At 43.7% G+C, this 13,995-nt stretch overlaps 1 protein-coding gene across 1 annotated transcript in view; it reads left to right on the forward strand.

Moving 5' to 3' along the window:
- The first annotated feature begins 4,510 nt into the window (after positions 1-4,510).
- Positions 4,511-13,995, forward strand: part of ERBB3 (erb-b2 receptor tyrosine kinase 3) — a 97,974-nt gene continuing 88,489 nt past the window's right edge. The window contains exon 1 of the mRNA XM_007423530.4: positions 4,511-4,901. Coding sequence (XP_007423592.2) covers positions 4,820-4,901 — 82 coding nt within the window. The 5' untranslated portion in view covers positions 4,511-4,819. The remainder of the gene's footprint in view (positions 4,902-13,995) is intronic.

Here is a 13,995-nt window from a genome sequence, read left to right on the forward strand (position 1 = left end):
AACTATCTCATCCTCTGCCGTCCTCTTCTCTTTTTGCCTTCAATCTTTCCCAGCATCGAGGTCTTTTCCAAAGAGTCCTCTCTTCGCATTAGGTGACCAAAGTATCTGAGCTTGAGCTTCATTATCAATCCTTCCAATGAGCAGTCAGGGTTGATTTCCTTTACGATCAACTGGTTTGACCTCCTAGCAGTCCAGGGGACTCTCAAGAGTCTTCTCCAGCACCACAGTTCAAAGGCATCAATTCTTCGGCGCTCGGCCTTTTTTATGGTCCAGCTCTCACAGCCATACATCACTACTGGAAAAACCATAGCTTTGACTATGCGGATCTTTGTTGGCAGGGTGACGTCTTCTGCTTTTTAATATGCTGTCTAGGTTTGCCATAGCTTTCCTCCCAAGGAGCAAACGTCTCTTAATTTTATGGCTGCAGTCTCCGTCTGTGGTGATCTTGGAGCCCAAATAAATGAAGTCTGTTACTGCTTCCATTTCTGCCCCTTCTATTTGCCAGGAATTTATGGGTCCAGATGCCACGATCTTAGTTTTTTTAACGTCGAGATTCAAGCCAGCTTTCGCACTCTCCTCTTTCACCCTCATCAAGAGGCTCTTTAGTTCTTCTTCACTTTCTGCCACTAGGGTGGTATCATCTGCATATCTGAGGTTGTTGATGTTTCTCCCTGCAATCTTAAATCTGGCTTGTGATTCTTCCAGCCTGGCATTTCTCATTATGTACTCTGCATATAGGTTAAATAAGCAAGGTGACAGTATACAGCCTTGTCGTACTCCTTTCCCTATTTTGAACCAATCGGTTGTTCCGTGACCAGTTCTAACCATTGCTTCTTGGCCCGCATACAGATTTCTCAGGAGACAGGTAAGATGGTCTGGTACCCTCATCTCTTTAAGAATTTGCCACAGTTTGTTGTGATCCACACAATCGAAAGATTTTGCATAGTCAATGAAGCAGAAGTAGATGTTTTTCTGGAACTCTCGTGCTTTCTCCATGATCCAGCAAATGTTGGCAATTTGATCTCTAGTTCCTCTGCCTCTTTGAAACCCAGCTTGTATATCCGGTAGTTCTCAGTTCACGTACTGCTGAAGTCTAGCTTGTAGGATTTTGAGCATAACCTTGCTAGCATGTGAAATGAGTGCAATTGTGTGATAGTTTGAGCATTCTTTGGCATTGCCCTTCTTTGGAATTGGAATGTAAACTGACCTTTTCCAATCCCGTGGCCACTGTTGCGTTTTCCAAACTTGCTGGCATATTGAGTGCAGCACTTTAACAGCATCATCTTTTAGTATTTTAAATAACTCAGCTGGAATACTGTCATCTCCACTAGCTTTGTTGTTAGTAATGCTTCCTAAGGCCCACTTGACTTCACTCTCTAGGATGTCTGGCTCAAGGTCAGTGACCACACCAGCATGGACATCAGAGACATTAAGATCTTTCTTGTATAGTTCTTCTGTGTATTCTTGCCACCTCTTCTTAGTCTTTTCTGCTTCTGTTAGGTCCTTGCCTTTTTTGTCCTTTATCATGTCCATCTTTGCACTAAACGTTCCTTTGATATCTCCAATTTTCTTGAAGAGATCTCTAGTCTTCCCCATTCTATTGTTTTCCTCGATTTCTTTGCATTGTTCATTTAAGAAGGCCTTCTTATCTCTCCTTGCTATTCTCTGGAAAAGTGCATTCAGTTGTTTATATCTTTCCCTTTCACCCTTGCTTTTCGCATTCCTTCTTTCCACAGCTATTTGTAAAGCCTCATCAGACAGCCATTTTGCTTTCTTGCATTTCTTTTTCCTTGGGATGGTTTTAGTTGCTGCCTCTTGTACAATGTTATGGACCTCCATCCATAGTTCTTCAGGCACTCTGTCTACCAAATCTAATCCTCTAAATCTATTCATCACCTTCACTGTGTACTCACAAGGAATATGATCTAAGTCATACCTGAGTGGTCTACTGGTTTTCCCTACGTTCTTCAATTTAAGCCTAAATTTTGCAGTAAGCAGCTCATGATCTGAGCCACAGTCAGCTCCTGGTCTTGTTTTTGCTGTCTGTATAGAGCTTCTCCATCTTTGGCTGCAAAGTATATAATCAATCTGGTTTCGGTATTGAAAGTTCATGAGTGCCCATGAGAAAATAGAGGGTAAATTTTAAATTGGTTACTTTCCCAACAGGGTGGAACCATGAGCAAAACTGCTCCCAAACTTGCCAGATGGAAGGTCAGCGGGCTGAGATTGAGCATCACAATGGTAGAGAAAAACAGAAATATTGTATCCTCACACTCAGCAACTCTGTTGCTGACTTCCTAAGATTTCTACATAATCACATCCATAGTCATGGCAAATAGATGATGGGCTGTTGAACCTTTTCTCAAATCCATAATTGGGGATGAGATCATCTACTCACCTTAGAAGCCAGCCTTTCTGATTCCTAGATTAATTTGCATGTAGACAAGGCTGGTCTAAGTGCCCTTCACTAGTTCAGATGTTACTTCCCAAGACCCTCCCATGCTAGGTGGTAGCATAAGACAGGGAAGGACTGTTGTAGACTGGAGGAACTCATGCTTAAAATGAAGAAGGTCCCAGATTCAATCTCCAGCTCCAATTCAGGAAATTCTGCCTGAAGTCCCAAGAACATTACAGACAGAATGGAACTAAGATGGACTAATGATTTGTAGAAGGCAGCTTCATATGTTTCTTCTACTGTAATATGTTCAGCCTCTTCTTAGCTTCCAAATATTACACTTTTTTACACTTTGGAAACCTGTTCAATGAACACATTACTTCCCAAGATGTATTCCATATATTTTTCCAGTAACCTTGTAAGGCAAGCCAAGCTAAACTGAGATAGCAAGCTACCTAAAATCTTTTGGTGAGTCTTGTGGCTATGCAGGGATTTGTAGCTGGATCTCCCATAACAAAAGGGAGTGATGATGGTTAGCCTATGATTGTGTCCTCATGATACATTGAACAACAAACTAGTCCACCAAATGTTGATTGATTATGTGCCATCAAGTTGATGTCGACTCCTAGTGACTGGAAATAGATTTTCTCCATGACTATCAGTCCCTAAACTGGTCTTGCAGGTCTTCCAATGATGCATCCTTTGCTACTATAACTGAGTCCATCCACCTTGCTGCTGGCCATCCTCCTTCTCTTTTATTTATTTATTTATTTTATTTATTTATTTATTAAATTTGTCTCCCGCCCATCTCCCCCCAATGGGGGACTCTGGGCAGCTCACAACACGTTAAAACAATAAATAAATATACAATTAAAACCTACAACAATTCACATTCACAAAAATAAAAGGGAAAAAAATCCAGGAGGCCAATGGTTCATGGCAGTGATGCCAGGCCACTAAGGGACAAGCCAACCCCACACTTGATGATCCCCCTCCTCACCCCAGGCCAGATGACAGAACCAGGTCTTCAGATCCCCCTGAAAGGGCAGGAGTGAGGGGGCCAATCTCACCTTCAGGAGCAGGATATTCCAAAGGGCGGGGGCTACAGCAGAGAAGGCCCATCCCCTGGACCCCGCTAGTCGGAGTTTTTTGCCGAAGGTCTGGAGCATGCCCTCTCTGTGTGATCAGGTGGGACGGGATGAACTCGTGGGGGAGAGGCGGTCCCTCAGGTAACCTGGTCCCATGCCATGTAGGGCTTTAAAGGTGTTAACCAACACTTTGAATTGGACCCAGAAGCAAACTGGTACCGATTGCGGCTTGCAAAGCAGTGGTGTTATATGGGTCCTTCTTTGGGCCCCAAAAATAGCTTGTGCAGCTGCATTCTGGACCAGCTGAAGCTTCCAGATACTCTTCAAGGGTAGCCCCATGTAGAGCGCATTGCAGTAGTCTATCTGGGAGATAACAAGGGCATGAGTGACCCCTTTTATTCCACCTATCCCAGCATTAGAGCCTCTTCCAGAGACCTGGGTCTTAATGTGTCAAAAGTAGGATACATTATGTAAGAGACAAAGTAGAGTACCAAATGTTAGCCTAAGAAATGTTGTTAACCCAACCCTTGGGGTTAATGCAGATCAGATTAACTTTAGTAAATGGGCTAACTGGGATAACTATGGGGGACAGATTGTGAGCACTAATAATCTGTGGGAAGTACAAGAGTGGTGGTGGAAAATGGTAGTAGGGGGGGCAATGAAAGAGATTTCTAAGTTATCCATGAAGAAGACTTCATTTTGAAGGTGAGCACATGAATGAAATGATCAAATGCGACAGAATCGCTTTCGTTTGGGCCCCATCCGAAGCTATCCAACCACCAGCGATTGCTGTACTGATGCATCAATTAATTTATATCGCGACAGAGATGGTGGGACGATGTTACAATAAACTGCTGGCACGGGTCGACTCTCGCGCGCGCGCTCTCCTTCTCAAAACAAATCTCCGCTTTTCATTCCTCATTCCGGAGTCTCTCGTTGTCCTCTGATTGGCCAGAGCGCGGCGCAGCCCCAGCCAATTACGCAGGAGCTTCTCTTGAATGAAGTGTGTGTAATTTGTGAGTTGTGTGTGAGTAAAACAGATCAAAGCGCCACGGCCGGGGCTCGTGGCTCCGATGGGGGGAATTTGCCACTTTGGGGGACTAAGAAAAGGCGTCGACGGAGGGGACTCGCCAAAGACCCAGTGAAACAGGAAAGCAGCAGTTGATCGCCCCCCGTCAGAGCTGACTCCTTTCCCTTGGGTCTGGATCAGGTGCCTCTCATTTCGGCGGCTGCTTTCCCATCCCACGGCGGAATGCTGTAGCCTGAAATACTGTACGCGCCGGGAGAAAAGGGGAAAGGGCTCTCCTCGAGTAAAGCTGAAGACCTCCTCGCAACCATGAAGAAGAACCAGATCCGAAGTTGCCTGCCTGCGCTAACTCTTCTCCTGTGGAGCGTCCGCCCTGCAGGTTCTCAAGCAGGTAAGCCCTCGTCGCCTGTTCTTTCCCGCGGCCTCGGGTGGTTGTGAGCGGAATCGTGCGGAGAAATTGCCCTTTACGCGGGGACAATCGAGTATCTGTTTAGCCCTAAACAGGATCTTAAGCTGTGGGTGTGTTGAACACGGGCGCGATGCTGGCTTTCTCGCTTCCTGGAAATCGGACCCCCGAGTCGGGATGGAAGTTTTCTCTTATTTGGTCCGCGGCGGGGAGGGGGAGCGGGCGAGAGTTTCGCCCCACCGAGCGACGCCTTTGAACCTGCGCGCCGCCGCCGCCGAGAGGCAAAACCTGTTTGTCTCCCTCCCCGGACACCCCTCTCCTCCCCTGTCAGAGGGAGCGGTGAATGGTTTGGATTTAGCGTTTAGTCTGGTTTAGTTTAGTCTAGTTTAGTTTAGTGTTTTCGTAACGTCCTCGCGTTCGAGGCTAGATCGCGACTGACGCGGTGGGGTTGGAAAGAAGCGCGGGGTATCCCCAAAACCGCAAAGGGAAAGCCGAAACTTAAAAGACAGATCTTCTGTGGAATTTGCAAAATGTTGTTTCGCCGGCTTCGCCGCCTAAATCATTCTCTGCCTGAAAGGGAGTGAAGGGCTGGGCGTCGGGAAGTTTTCTTTACCAGGGCGCGGGGGGGGGGGGGGAGTATTCTTTAGGGCATTAGTCAAAGCCGTGAAGAACCCGGGCTTGTTTCTAGCGCCTTCCCTCGGAGCGTACGTGGAGAAATGCCCATAATTCGTAAGTGTCTCAGAACATGTACAGAGAGCGTTTACTCTTCCATAGCTGCCCACAGCTCACCCTTATATAACTGAGATTTGGGGTCTAAAGGATGCTAAGGGTCACAGGGTGTGCTTTCCAAGTGATTCTGAGCTTTTTCGTGGATTAAATTTTGTCCAGAACTGTTATTGTTATGGGTAACAGGTCTGTTCTCCAGAATTCTATTAACAGCCACAAACATTTAATTTTTCTGAGAAAGTAAAATCAAATTATACCTGTATACACACACACACACACACACACACACACACACACACCCATATACTGTACCTTCAAACTACAAAACATATTTTCAGTTGCAGACATGGTAGGATACATGTGCCTTTTGCTAATGATGTTGGCTGACATAAGAAAAGTGAAGCAGAATTAGTAGTTAGATGGGACACCTCCAGGAGATCCCATATTTGTAAACTATTTAATAAGTTTTTTAAAAATCCAAGAAGCAATGGCAAACTTTTCTCAAAGCAGGAAATTTATTTATTTGATTTATACTCTGCATTTCTGTCTCTCTGAAAATCAAGGTAGCTGATATGAATAAAACAACCAACACATAGATCAAACAACAATATAACTATAATACAGATAAAAGTTAAACATTAAAATAAAATATATTTAAAATTAAGAATTAAAATTAAGAATTAAATGTTTGGAGGAAGAGATGCGATGTGCTTTCACCAACCTCCTAAATACTGCTTGTGCACAAATTATGCAGAGGAGGCTTCTGATTAAGCAGCATCTCCTTGTGTGTTTGGGGGAGGACTTCTCAGAACCCTTTCAGCCTTCCCATCATCCACTGCTGACTTGCACCAGGGAAAGGAGAGGGAAAACTTATTTTGCAAACGCTGACCCCACCTAAGATGTCTGTATGTTGGGGAGGAAGGTGCCAAGTGTTAAGATTAACATTAAATTGCACTGAAGATGTTACCTAGTTGGGTAATGAAATGTCTGCAAGAAAACAACCAAGCTCAGAGAACCCCAAGGACTCCACAGTTCAACCCTGAGCTACATACATTCTCTTCTAAGATTAAACAGACACCATTAAGGGAAAAAAGGGTTTGATTTACGAAGGGCTAAGTCCACTGGGTCTTGTTTTATGGCTTCTTACGCCAACCGGCAGGGATAAGGTGGGGGAGATTCTTTAAATAGATGCTGTTCAAAAGGTTAATCACACTGCCTAGGCACTGTGGTACTTGATAGGTTCCCTTCTTCCTTAGACTCTGGACGTAAAGGCACAAGAAGTAACCCCTTTCTAATGTACTGCTCCCTCCAAGTCTCTAGGGCATGATTCCCATCCTTCCCAGTCACAATGACCATTCTTATTGTCTCGATCTACATTTCCAGATTGGAGGTGGCTTCCTTAAACCAATAAATTGGCTGCACCTTGAGGTGATGAGAATTTCTGAATTGAACCAGAAAGTCAGATCGATTGGATTACCAGATTTTGGAATTGATTTAGAAAATCAGTCTGATCCTGTCTGGACTTTGGAAAAACATGTTTGTGCATGTGCCAATTTCCAAATTGATCCAGAATCTTTCCAAATTAATTTAGAGTATCTGATTCAGTTTGATGGTTCAAACTGCTTTGGAAATATGATTTGAAAAAAATAATTGTTTTAATTAAATTGTCTTCAAATCAAATCTCTGAACGGAATAATTGCACAGCCATAATAAAGTATGCTTGAGTCACTAAAATACTTTCCGATGAAGCAAAAGTATGTAATATCTACCTTGTCCCTCAAAGAAGACCAAAAGGCCAGTTTTTCATTCCAAAAAGATACAGCAGATAAGCCAAACTCAAAGAGGAAATAACTTTCCTTAAAATGAAGGAATTGTAGCAGAAATAAAACCATTTCAACATCTGTCAAAGGTAGAGCTCTGCCTTTGGCATCAGGACTTTGGGTTTTTTTAGGTACAGGTATTCCTCGTTTAGCGACCACAATTGGGACCGGCAACTTGGTCGATAAACGAAACAATCACTAAGGGAAACCGCGACTGTGCTTATGATCTTACTTCAGCTTTCCTTTGCTTTGCAGACCTGCAAAAGGTCATACATGCAAGAATTGGTCATAAAGGTACTTTTTTATCACCGTTGTAACTGTGAATGGTTGCTCAATGAGGCAGTTGCTAAACGAGGACTACCTGTATATGCTTGCTGCTAGGAAAGGGAAGTGGGGTTCTGTTTCAGGTGCCAAAATATCTGGGTGACTTTGGGGACAAAGTATTTATGAGGGGCAGCAACCCTTGGCTCTGCCTTGAGCTATAAAACTTCTAGACCCAGACCGATCACACACAGAAGGCCACTTTATTTCTTCTCCTCCTCCTAAACCAAACGGGAAACTTGAAAGTCTATTTTACTCTGCAATGTTCTTGATGCTTAAAATAAATAAAATAAAAATTCTTATAAAGTAGGGTCTAGAGAAGCAAGCTGCTAATCTGGTCCAACTCTGAGGGTTGTGAACTGAAATGGAATTGCAAGTATTTGAGTTTAATTAGGATGCAAATCTGGGAGGCACTCATCCGATTAGCCCCAGCCTGATTTCTGCTGCAGACGATTGGGACATTTCCTCACTTGCAGCAATGCCCCCAGGAGGGAAGGGAGGGGCTGGGGATCCTCCTTTGTCCTGGGCCCCGCTCTCCAAAATCCAACCCCCTGCAAAACTCATCTGTTTCCATCTAACTGTTCCCCTTGAGAATTGCTGCTGGGGACAGTCACTCACAGGAATGGCATGGGTATGTTTTTGCTTTCTTAATTTAGGGATTAATGGATTAGTAAACTGCCATGTGCATGTTCAGTTGAAAAGCAATGCTTTAAATCACACCTGACAAACAAGGTGTCACTTGGTGGTTGGTAGCAGCCAACAGCCAAACAGGCAGGGCCACCCACAGGGAATGATCAGAGAAGTCAGAACGGGAGCCGCGATCAAAGCTCTGTCTGTTTTTCATGTGAAACTTTGCTTGCACTGTCATGACTGCCAACTTGAAGCAAGAACCAAAATTGTTGGCCCCCATCAACAACAATTACTTGAGTTGTCCTGAGCTCTTATTTGCATCTGCTGGTGGACTGGTTCATCAGGTCCCTTCCTTGCTTCTCTAAGGCTGTTTCTACGAAATGCTCGCCGGGTGGTCACCCAACATACTTGTTTTGCCCAGGTATCAGGTGCAGCCTGGCCGTTAGAACCTCTTCTGATGAAGTGCTGCACAGACGAGTAGGGAGGGGTGAAGTGATCGAGCCCGATTTTGCTCAAATCAAACAGAAAAAAAACCCCAATCAAACTTTTATTCCAATGAAAGATGATCTTCTCCCAGTAAAATACCTAACAGATAAAAATAAGCTACGTGCACCAAAATAACAAAACAGCATAAAAGTAAGATGCAAGCCAGAATAAAACAAGGGAATAGAAATTGAAAAATACAAAGGGGACGAACTACAGGGATAATAAAAGAATTTCCTACTAGTGGGAATCCAGAAATGGGGTCCAGTTATCCCTGTCAAACTGTCTCTCTGTGCCAATTCAGGTGTTTTCCCTTCAAAGTTTCAAAAGAATATATTTGGACGTAGGCCTTTTAAAATGTACCTGAGAATTTGTATTTGCTTCATGCGTATTTCTGCTAATGCATGTACTTTGTATGCAGTTTTCCTAATATTCACCTTTTTTACAAGCATTTTGCTTATAATATGGTTTTTGCCTGTATTTTCACCATGAGTACACTTTCTGGTATTGTTTTTCACTGGAATAATTGCATTGAATCCGTAAGATGGCTAATATCAGTGCATAAGGGTGTTTTAGTTCAAGCCCTGCAAATAAGTTCTCATTAAAAATAACTAGAAGTGTTTCTTCCCTTTCCCTATAAATGCTTGATTCTGTTTTGCATTTTGATGCAGAGCTTGATTTTGTGTGACGTTTTGGTGGTTCTACCTTCAGCTGCTAAATCTTTGCCTTGTGCTATGATACACGTCTGCATCAGCAATTCACCCTTGAACATTGAAGTGATTAAGCCATCAGATAGATGCAGCTGCACATTTAGGGGAAGTTGCCTTTTCTGCAGGGAGTTGTAATTGGGTGTGCCGTTTTCTGCACCAGCATTACAGAGTTGTGGTCCAGGTCTCCTCTTCAGAGCTCTTGTTGCCTGCTTGTAAAGGAATGATTCCTCAAGTAGACTGACCAGGATATACATTTTTGTGAAATCTTCCCAACTTGTCAAAAGTCCCACCTATACTCCTTGGCTAGAAAATCTCCTCCTTCTCCTTCTCCTCCCTCCTCTCTTTTCTCCTCCTCCTCCTGTCCTCCTCCTCCTCCTTCCTGGGTTAATGAGCTGATCTCTCTTTTTTTTTTGCAGGGTTTGGTGGCAGCTGGAGGACAAGTGCAGTGAACTTTGTTTATGTTTTTGCAAACAGGGTTTACTAATGAGCCCTCTTGCTTGCCTCTCCCTGGCATATAATAGAGGCCAGGTTTCCCTGGTTGCTTGGAACCAGTTTTGTGTCAACATTCTTGACCTCTGCTAATTGCTTTCCCCTTGTATGCCGCAGTGATTGTCAAGTGGAGAGAAAAACAAACAGTGCCTGTCAGAACAACAGGGAGGAAACCCTCCCTTTCTCTAGTAGGCCCAGTTCAAACACACACCTGCCTAGGACAAACTGGGACTAGGGAGAAACCAGAGCTGTTTTCAGAGTCCTTGAGCCACCGTACTATTCCCACACGATGGCCTAAAAACTTCCTTTAACAGCAACACCAGCAAAAAGTTTCCCCTAAAATAGTATTTTGATGAATGCACCTAGATGAGTTTCCTGGCATTTTTCATACATTTAAGTGTATAGAACACAACTTTTCCAGAGTTGCATTTGTCAACTCTGCACCAAACATGATCATTCTAATGTCTGAATGCTTTCTCAAGAGTGCTGGCTTAACACAGAATGTGATTTCTTACCAACGCTTACTTTGAGAATATGAGATCAAAAGATGATACACTGAACATGATCTATCTGGGACTAAGATAAAAGTGGAACACGTTTGAGTTGCATTAAGTGCCTGCGTTTTTCATTTTAAACATCCAAACCAGTTCCAGTTTGGCCATACTTTGAATGCATTGCTTAAGATGCAAATCAAGCAGCCAATTAAATTATATAGCCTAGCCTTGATCCAGGAATTCTCTTCAGCTGATATTTGGGCTCATTCTCATTATTCTAGGTTAAAATGTAGCTTCTCCAAGGGCGTCCTATATTGATCTGAAGGTTATGAAATCCATCTCAGCTTCCCGAAGCCCTGTCCCAACATCTCTTCAGCACTCTCCTCCACTCAGCATTGCTCTTTCCAGTTATCAACATTTCTGCATTCACACTTCCATTGTGTGTGGTCTTTTCTCCATTGCAGAAAGAGGCATTGTCTAGGGAGGACAACTCTTAAGATGGAAGTCTGCATTGGCTTCCCTTTGTCCAGCCATTCCCTGCTCTGTTAATAGACCCAGCAACCTTACGTAGGTCCTTTTTCTCAAGGTTCTTGCCAAAGAATTGTATCTTAGGTAGGGAGGTACCTGTAGATCAGTTCTATTTGGATCCTCCCAACTGTGTTTGCTACAAATTACTTCTCAGTAGGTCACCCTGCAATGAAACTCAGAGCAAGAGCAAACGAAATGCAAGTGCCCAAGTAAACACTCAACTCCAATTCCCATCATTAGCAAGTGAGTCAAACCCATGTCACTGGGGAAGGGAAAGCACAAAGGTAGGAAGCCACCAAATCTATTATGTATTTGTCACTGATGTATGCTGCCCTTTCTCCAAGACTCTAAGGGATGCTGCTTATTTCTATATTTACAACAATCTGGCAAAAGAAAAGAAAAAGCTATTGGAGTACAAGATAAGTAATTGTGAAACCTAATAATGCATCTGCTTTCATTTGCTGCAGATTAAACTAGATTTTTTTTTTTTTTGGTACCTTTTGTACCTTTAAGTCAGTCTTGACTCCTGGAGATTACCTGGACTCTGCAGTTTTCTTGGCAAGATTTTGGAAGTGGCTTCCTGTTGCCTGCTTCCTAGGGCTGGGAGAGAGTGACTGGCCCAAGGTCACCCACTGGCTTTAGGCCTAAGGCAGGACTAGAATTCACAGCCTTCCGGTTTCTAGCCTGTTGCCTTAACCACTGCACCATACTGGCTCTCCAAACTGGATTTGCCAGGCAGAAATGTAGGGGTTCCTGTGTTGTTAGAGACAGACTGTTTTGCTCAATGTTAAACACAATGGGTGGAATTGGACACCATAATAAATCAAAGACAATCAAACCCACATTCTAATGTGGGGTTCTAGATAAGGCATGCCTAAATTTGGGTTTGTGTGTGTGTGTGTGTGTGTGTGTGGTTTTCGTTTCAAGGTGCTACATATGTATTTGTCTGGAGGAGAAGCATCTGTGGGGCTGAGATGAAGACGGTCAAGAGGCAGTGGCCTAACAAAAGCAGTTATTTCTGAGATACGTTTGTTTCTAACTGGAATGTCTCCAGTTTCTAGCTCAGACTGTGTTTCCCCCTCCAAGATTAAAGAACTCTTTGTTGCCAGAAAGCTCCTTTACTTGTTTGCTAAGTTAAAGAGGACTAAACATCTTAGATCTCATGCTTGGTGTTTAATTTGAAAAATGGGAAGTGTTACTGAATTCACAACGGTAGTGTTTACCTTCATTGGAATTTGATTGTGGATGTCAGGAAGCCATAACTGATTAATTTTAAAAAAATAATTAGCAGGTCTTGTGCCAGAAAAATGGTTTTTGCTGGCTGTGATGATTCCCCAGAGAGAGAACAGCCCTTGGTGCGGGCTTAGAGGCTTTGGATAAGCTGTCTAGCCATCTTGCTGGAGAAACAGCCTAGAATACAGTCATCCCATAGATATTTCTGCAAGTCGAGCAGCCCAGAGATTCTTACAGGAGGTCTTGGCAAGTTTTGATTCTTGAGATGCATGGAACTGCCCTACTTGCCCTGAGCCTCCAGTGAGTTGTGTTTGCCTACAGCAGTGAAGTCTGACAGGGGAATACTTGGAACAGAAGGGACCATGAGACAGAGGTGGTTCAACTGCACACTCTCTTCCCAAAGCAAAACTATCTAGCTTATCGTCATCATCATCATCACCACCACCACTAGGGAAATCCAGGACACATGGTGGCAATGAGTGGAGAGCCTGGGGTTGGGAGCATTGTGGTTAGAATATTGGAGTAGGACTCTGGCAGCCCGATTCCTGTCTTTGGTATTGATTATCTAATTTCTGGTCCTCAAAAAAGTATAATGTTCTCATGGGTGATCAGGGCCAGCTGCCATCTCTGAGCACAGCCAACTTTTCAGAGTTCCTGTGAGGATAAAATGATGGAGAAAAATCTTACCAGTTGCCTTGAGTTCCTTGAAGAAAAGAGGGACATACATAAAAAGGGTGACTTGCTGACACAGTTAGTTGAAAATATTTCAGGCTACCAGTTGCAAGAAAAGACCAATAAACCCTGCAAAGCTTTCTAGCAAATTCCTCCCTGATAATAGTGAGTTTCAGTTCTAATAATTTTTGAAAAGGGGTTTCCCCCCACTCTGCCTGCCTCAGGGAGTCCACTGCCTGTCTATAAACAAACCCTGGCTAGAAAGAGAGGACCCATCCCAAATATGCTGGTACTCTGGTTGAATCTTCCCTACATCAACACCTGAACCTCTTTTTGAGGCTTCCAAGTGCTTTCCTTCTCCCTCCAGACCACCACATTTCAGATTCCAGTTACTTTAAAAAGGGAAGTTACAACAGCACAAATATGCTGGTACTCTGGTTGAATCTTCCCTACATCAACTCCTGAACCTCTTTTTGAGGCTTCCAAGTGCTTTCCTTCTCCCTCCAGACCACCACATTTCAGATTCCAGTTACTTTAAAAAGGGAAGTTACAACAGCAATCAGGTATCCCTTAAATGGTCAGAACCCTATTTTAATGAGAACTAAGAAAGACCTCAGTCTCATCAAAGACCCAGAAAAAAAGAGAAAATCTCACCCCCAGCCCTGAGAATGACCCCATACCGATACGTGAGCGTCCCACCTTCTGCACCTCCTGTCTCTCCCAAAGACCGGAGTGGCTTCCCACTTGCAAAAAGTCACTCATCCCCTACTTACTGCTTTCCCAGATGTATCACACCCATCAGGTGCAGTGGGGATGAGAGGAGTGGTGATCCCACACATCTGGATTGGGAAGGCTCTACTTCAAATAGTCTGGGATCCTGAATCATGGCACTGATTGCATGTTATGCTTTAGTGCTGGCTCCCGTTCCTCCCGTCACACTTTGGCTTGCTTTCTCTGTCGCCCCTCCAATTTT

The sequence above is a fragment of the Python bivittatus genome, unplaced genomic scaffold (assembly GCF_059951505.1).
Source record: "Python bivittatus isolate LINGU-HERP-01145 unplaced genomic scaffold, Pbiv_v1 ctg000220_np1212, whole genome shotgun sequence".
Classification (NCBI taxonomy): domain Eukaryota; kingdom Metazoa; phylum Chordata; class Lepidosauria; order Squamata; family Pythonidae; genus Python; species Python bivittatus.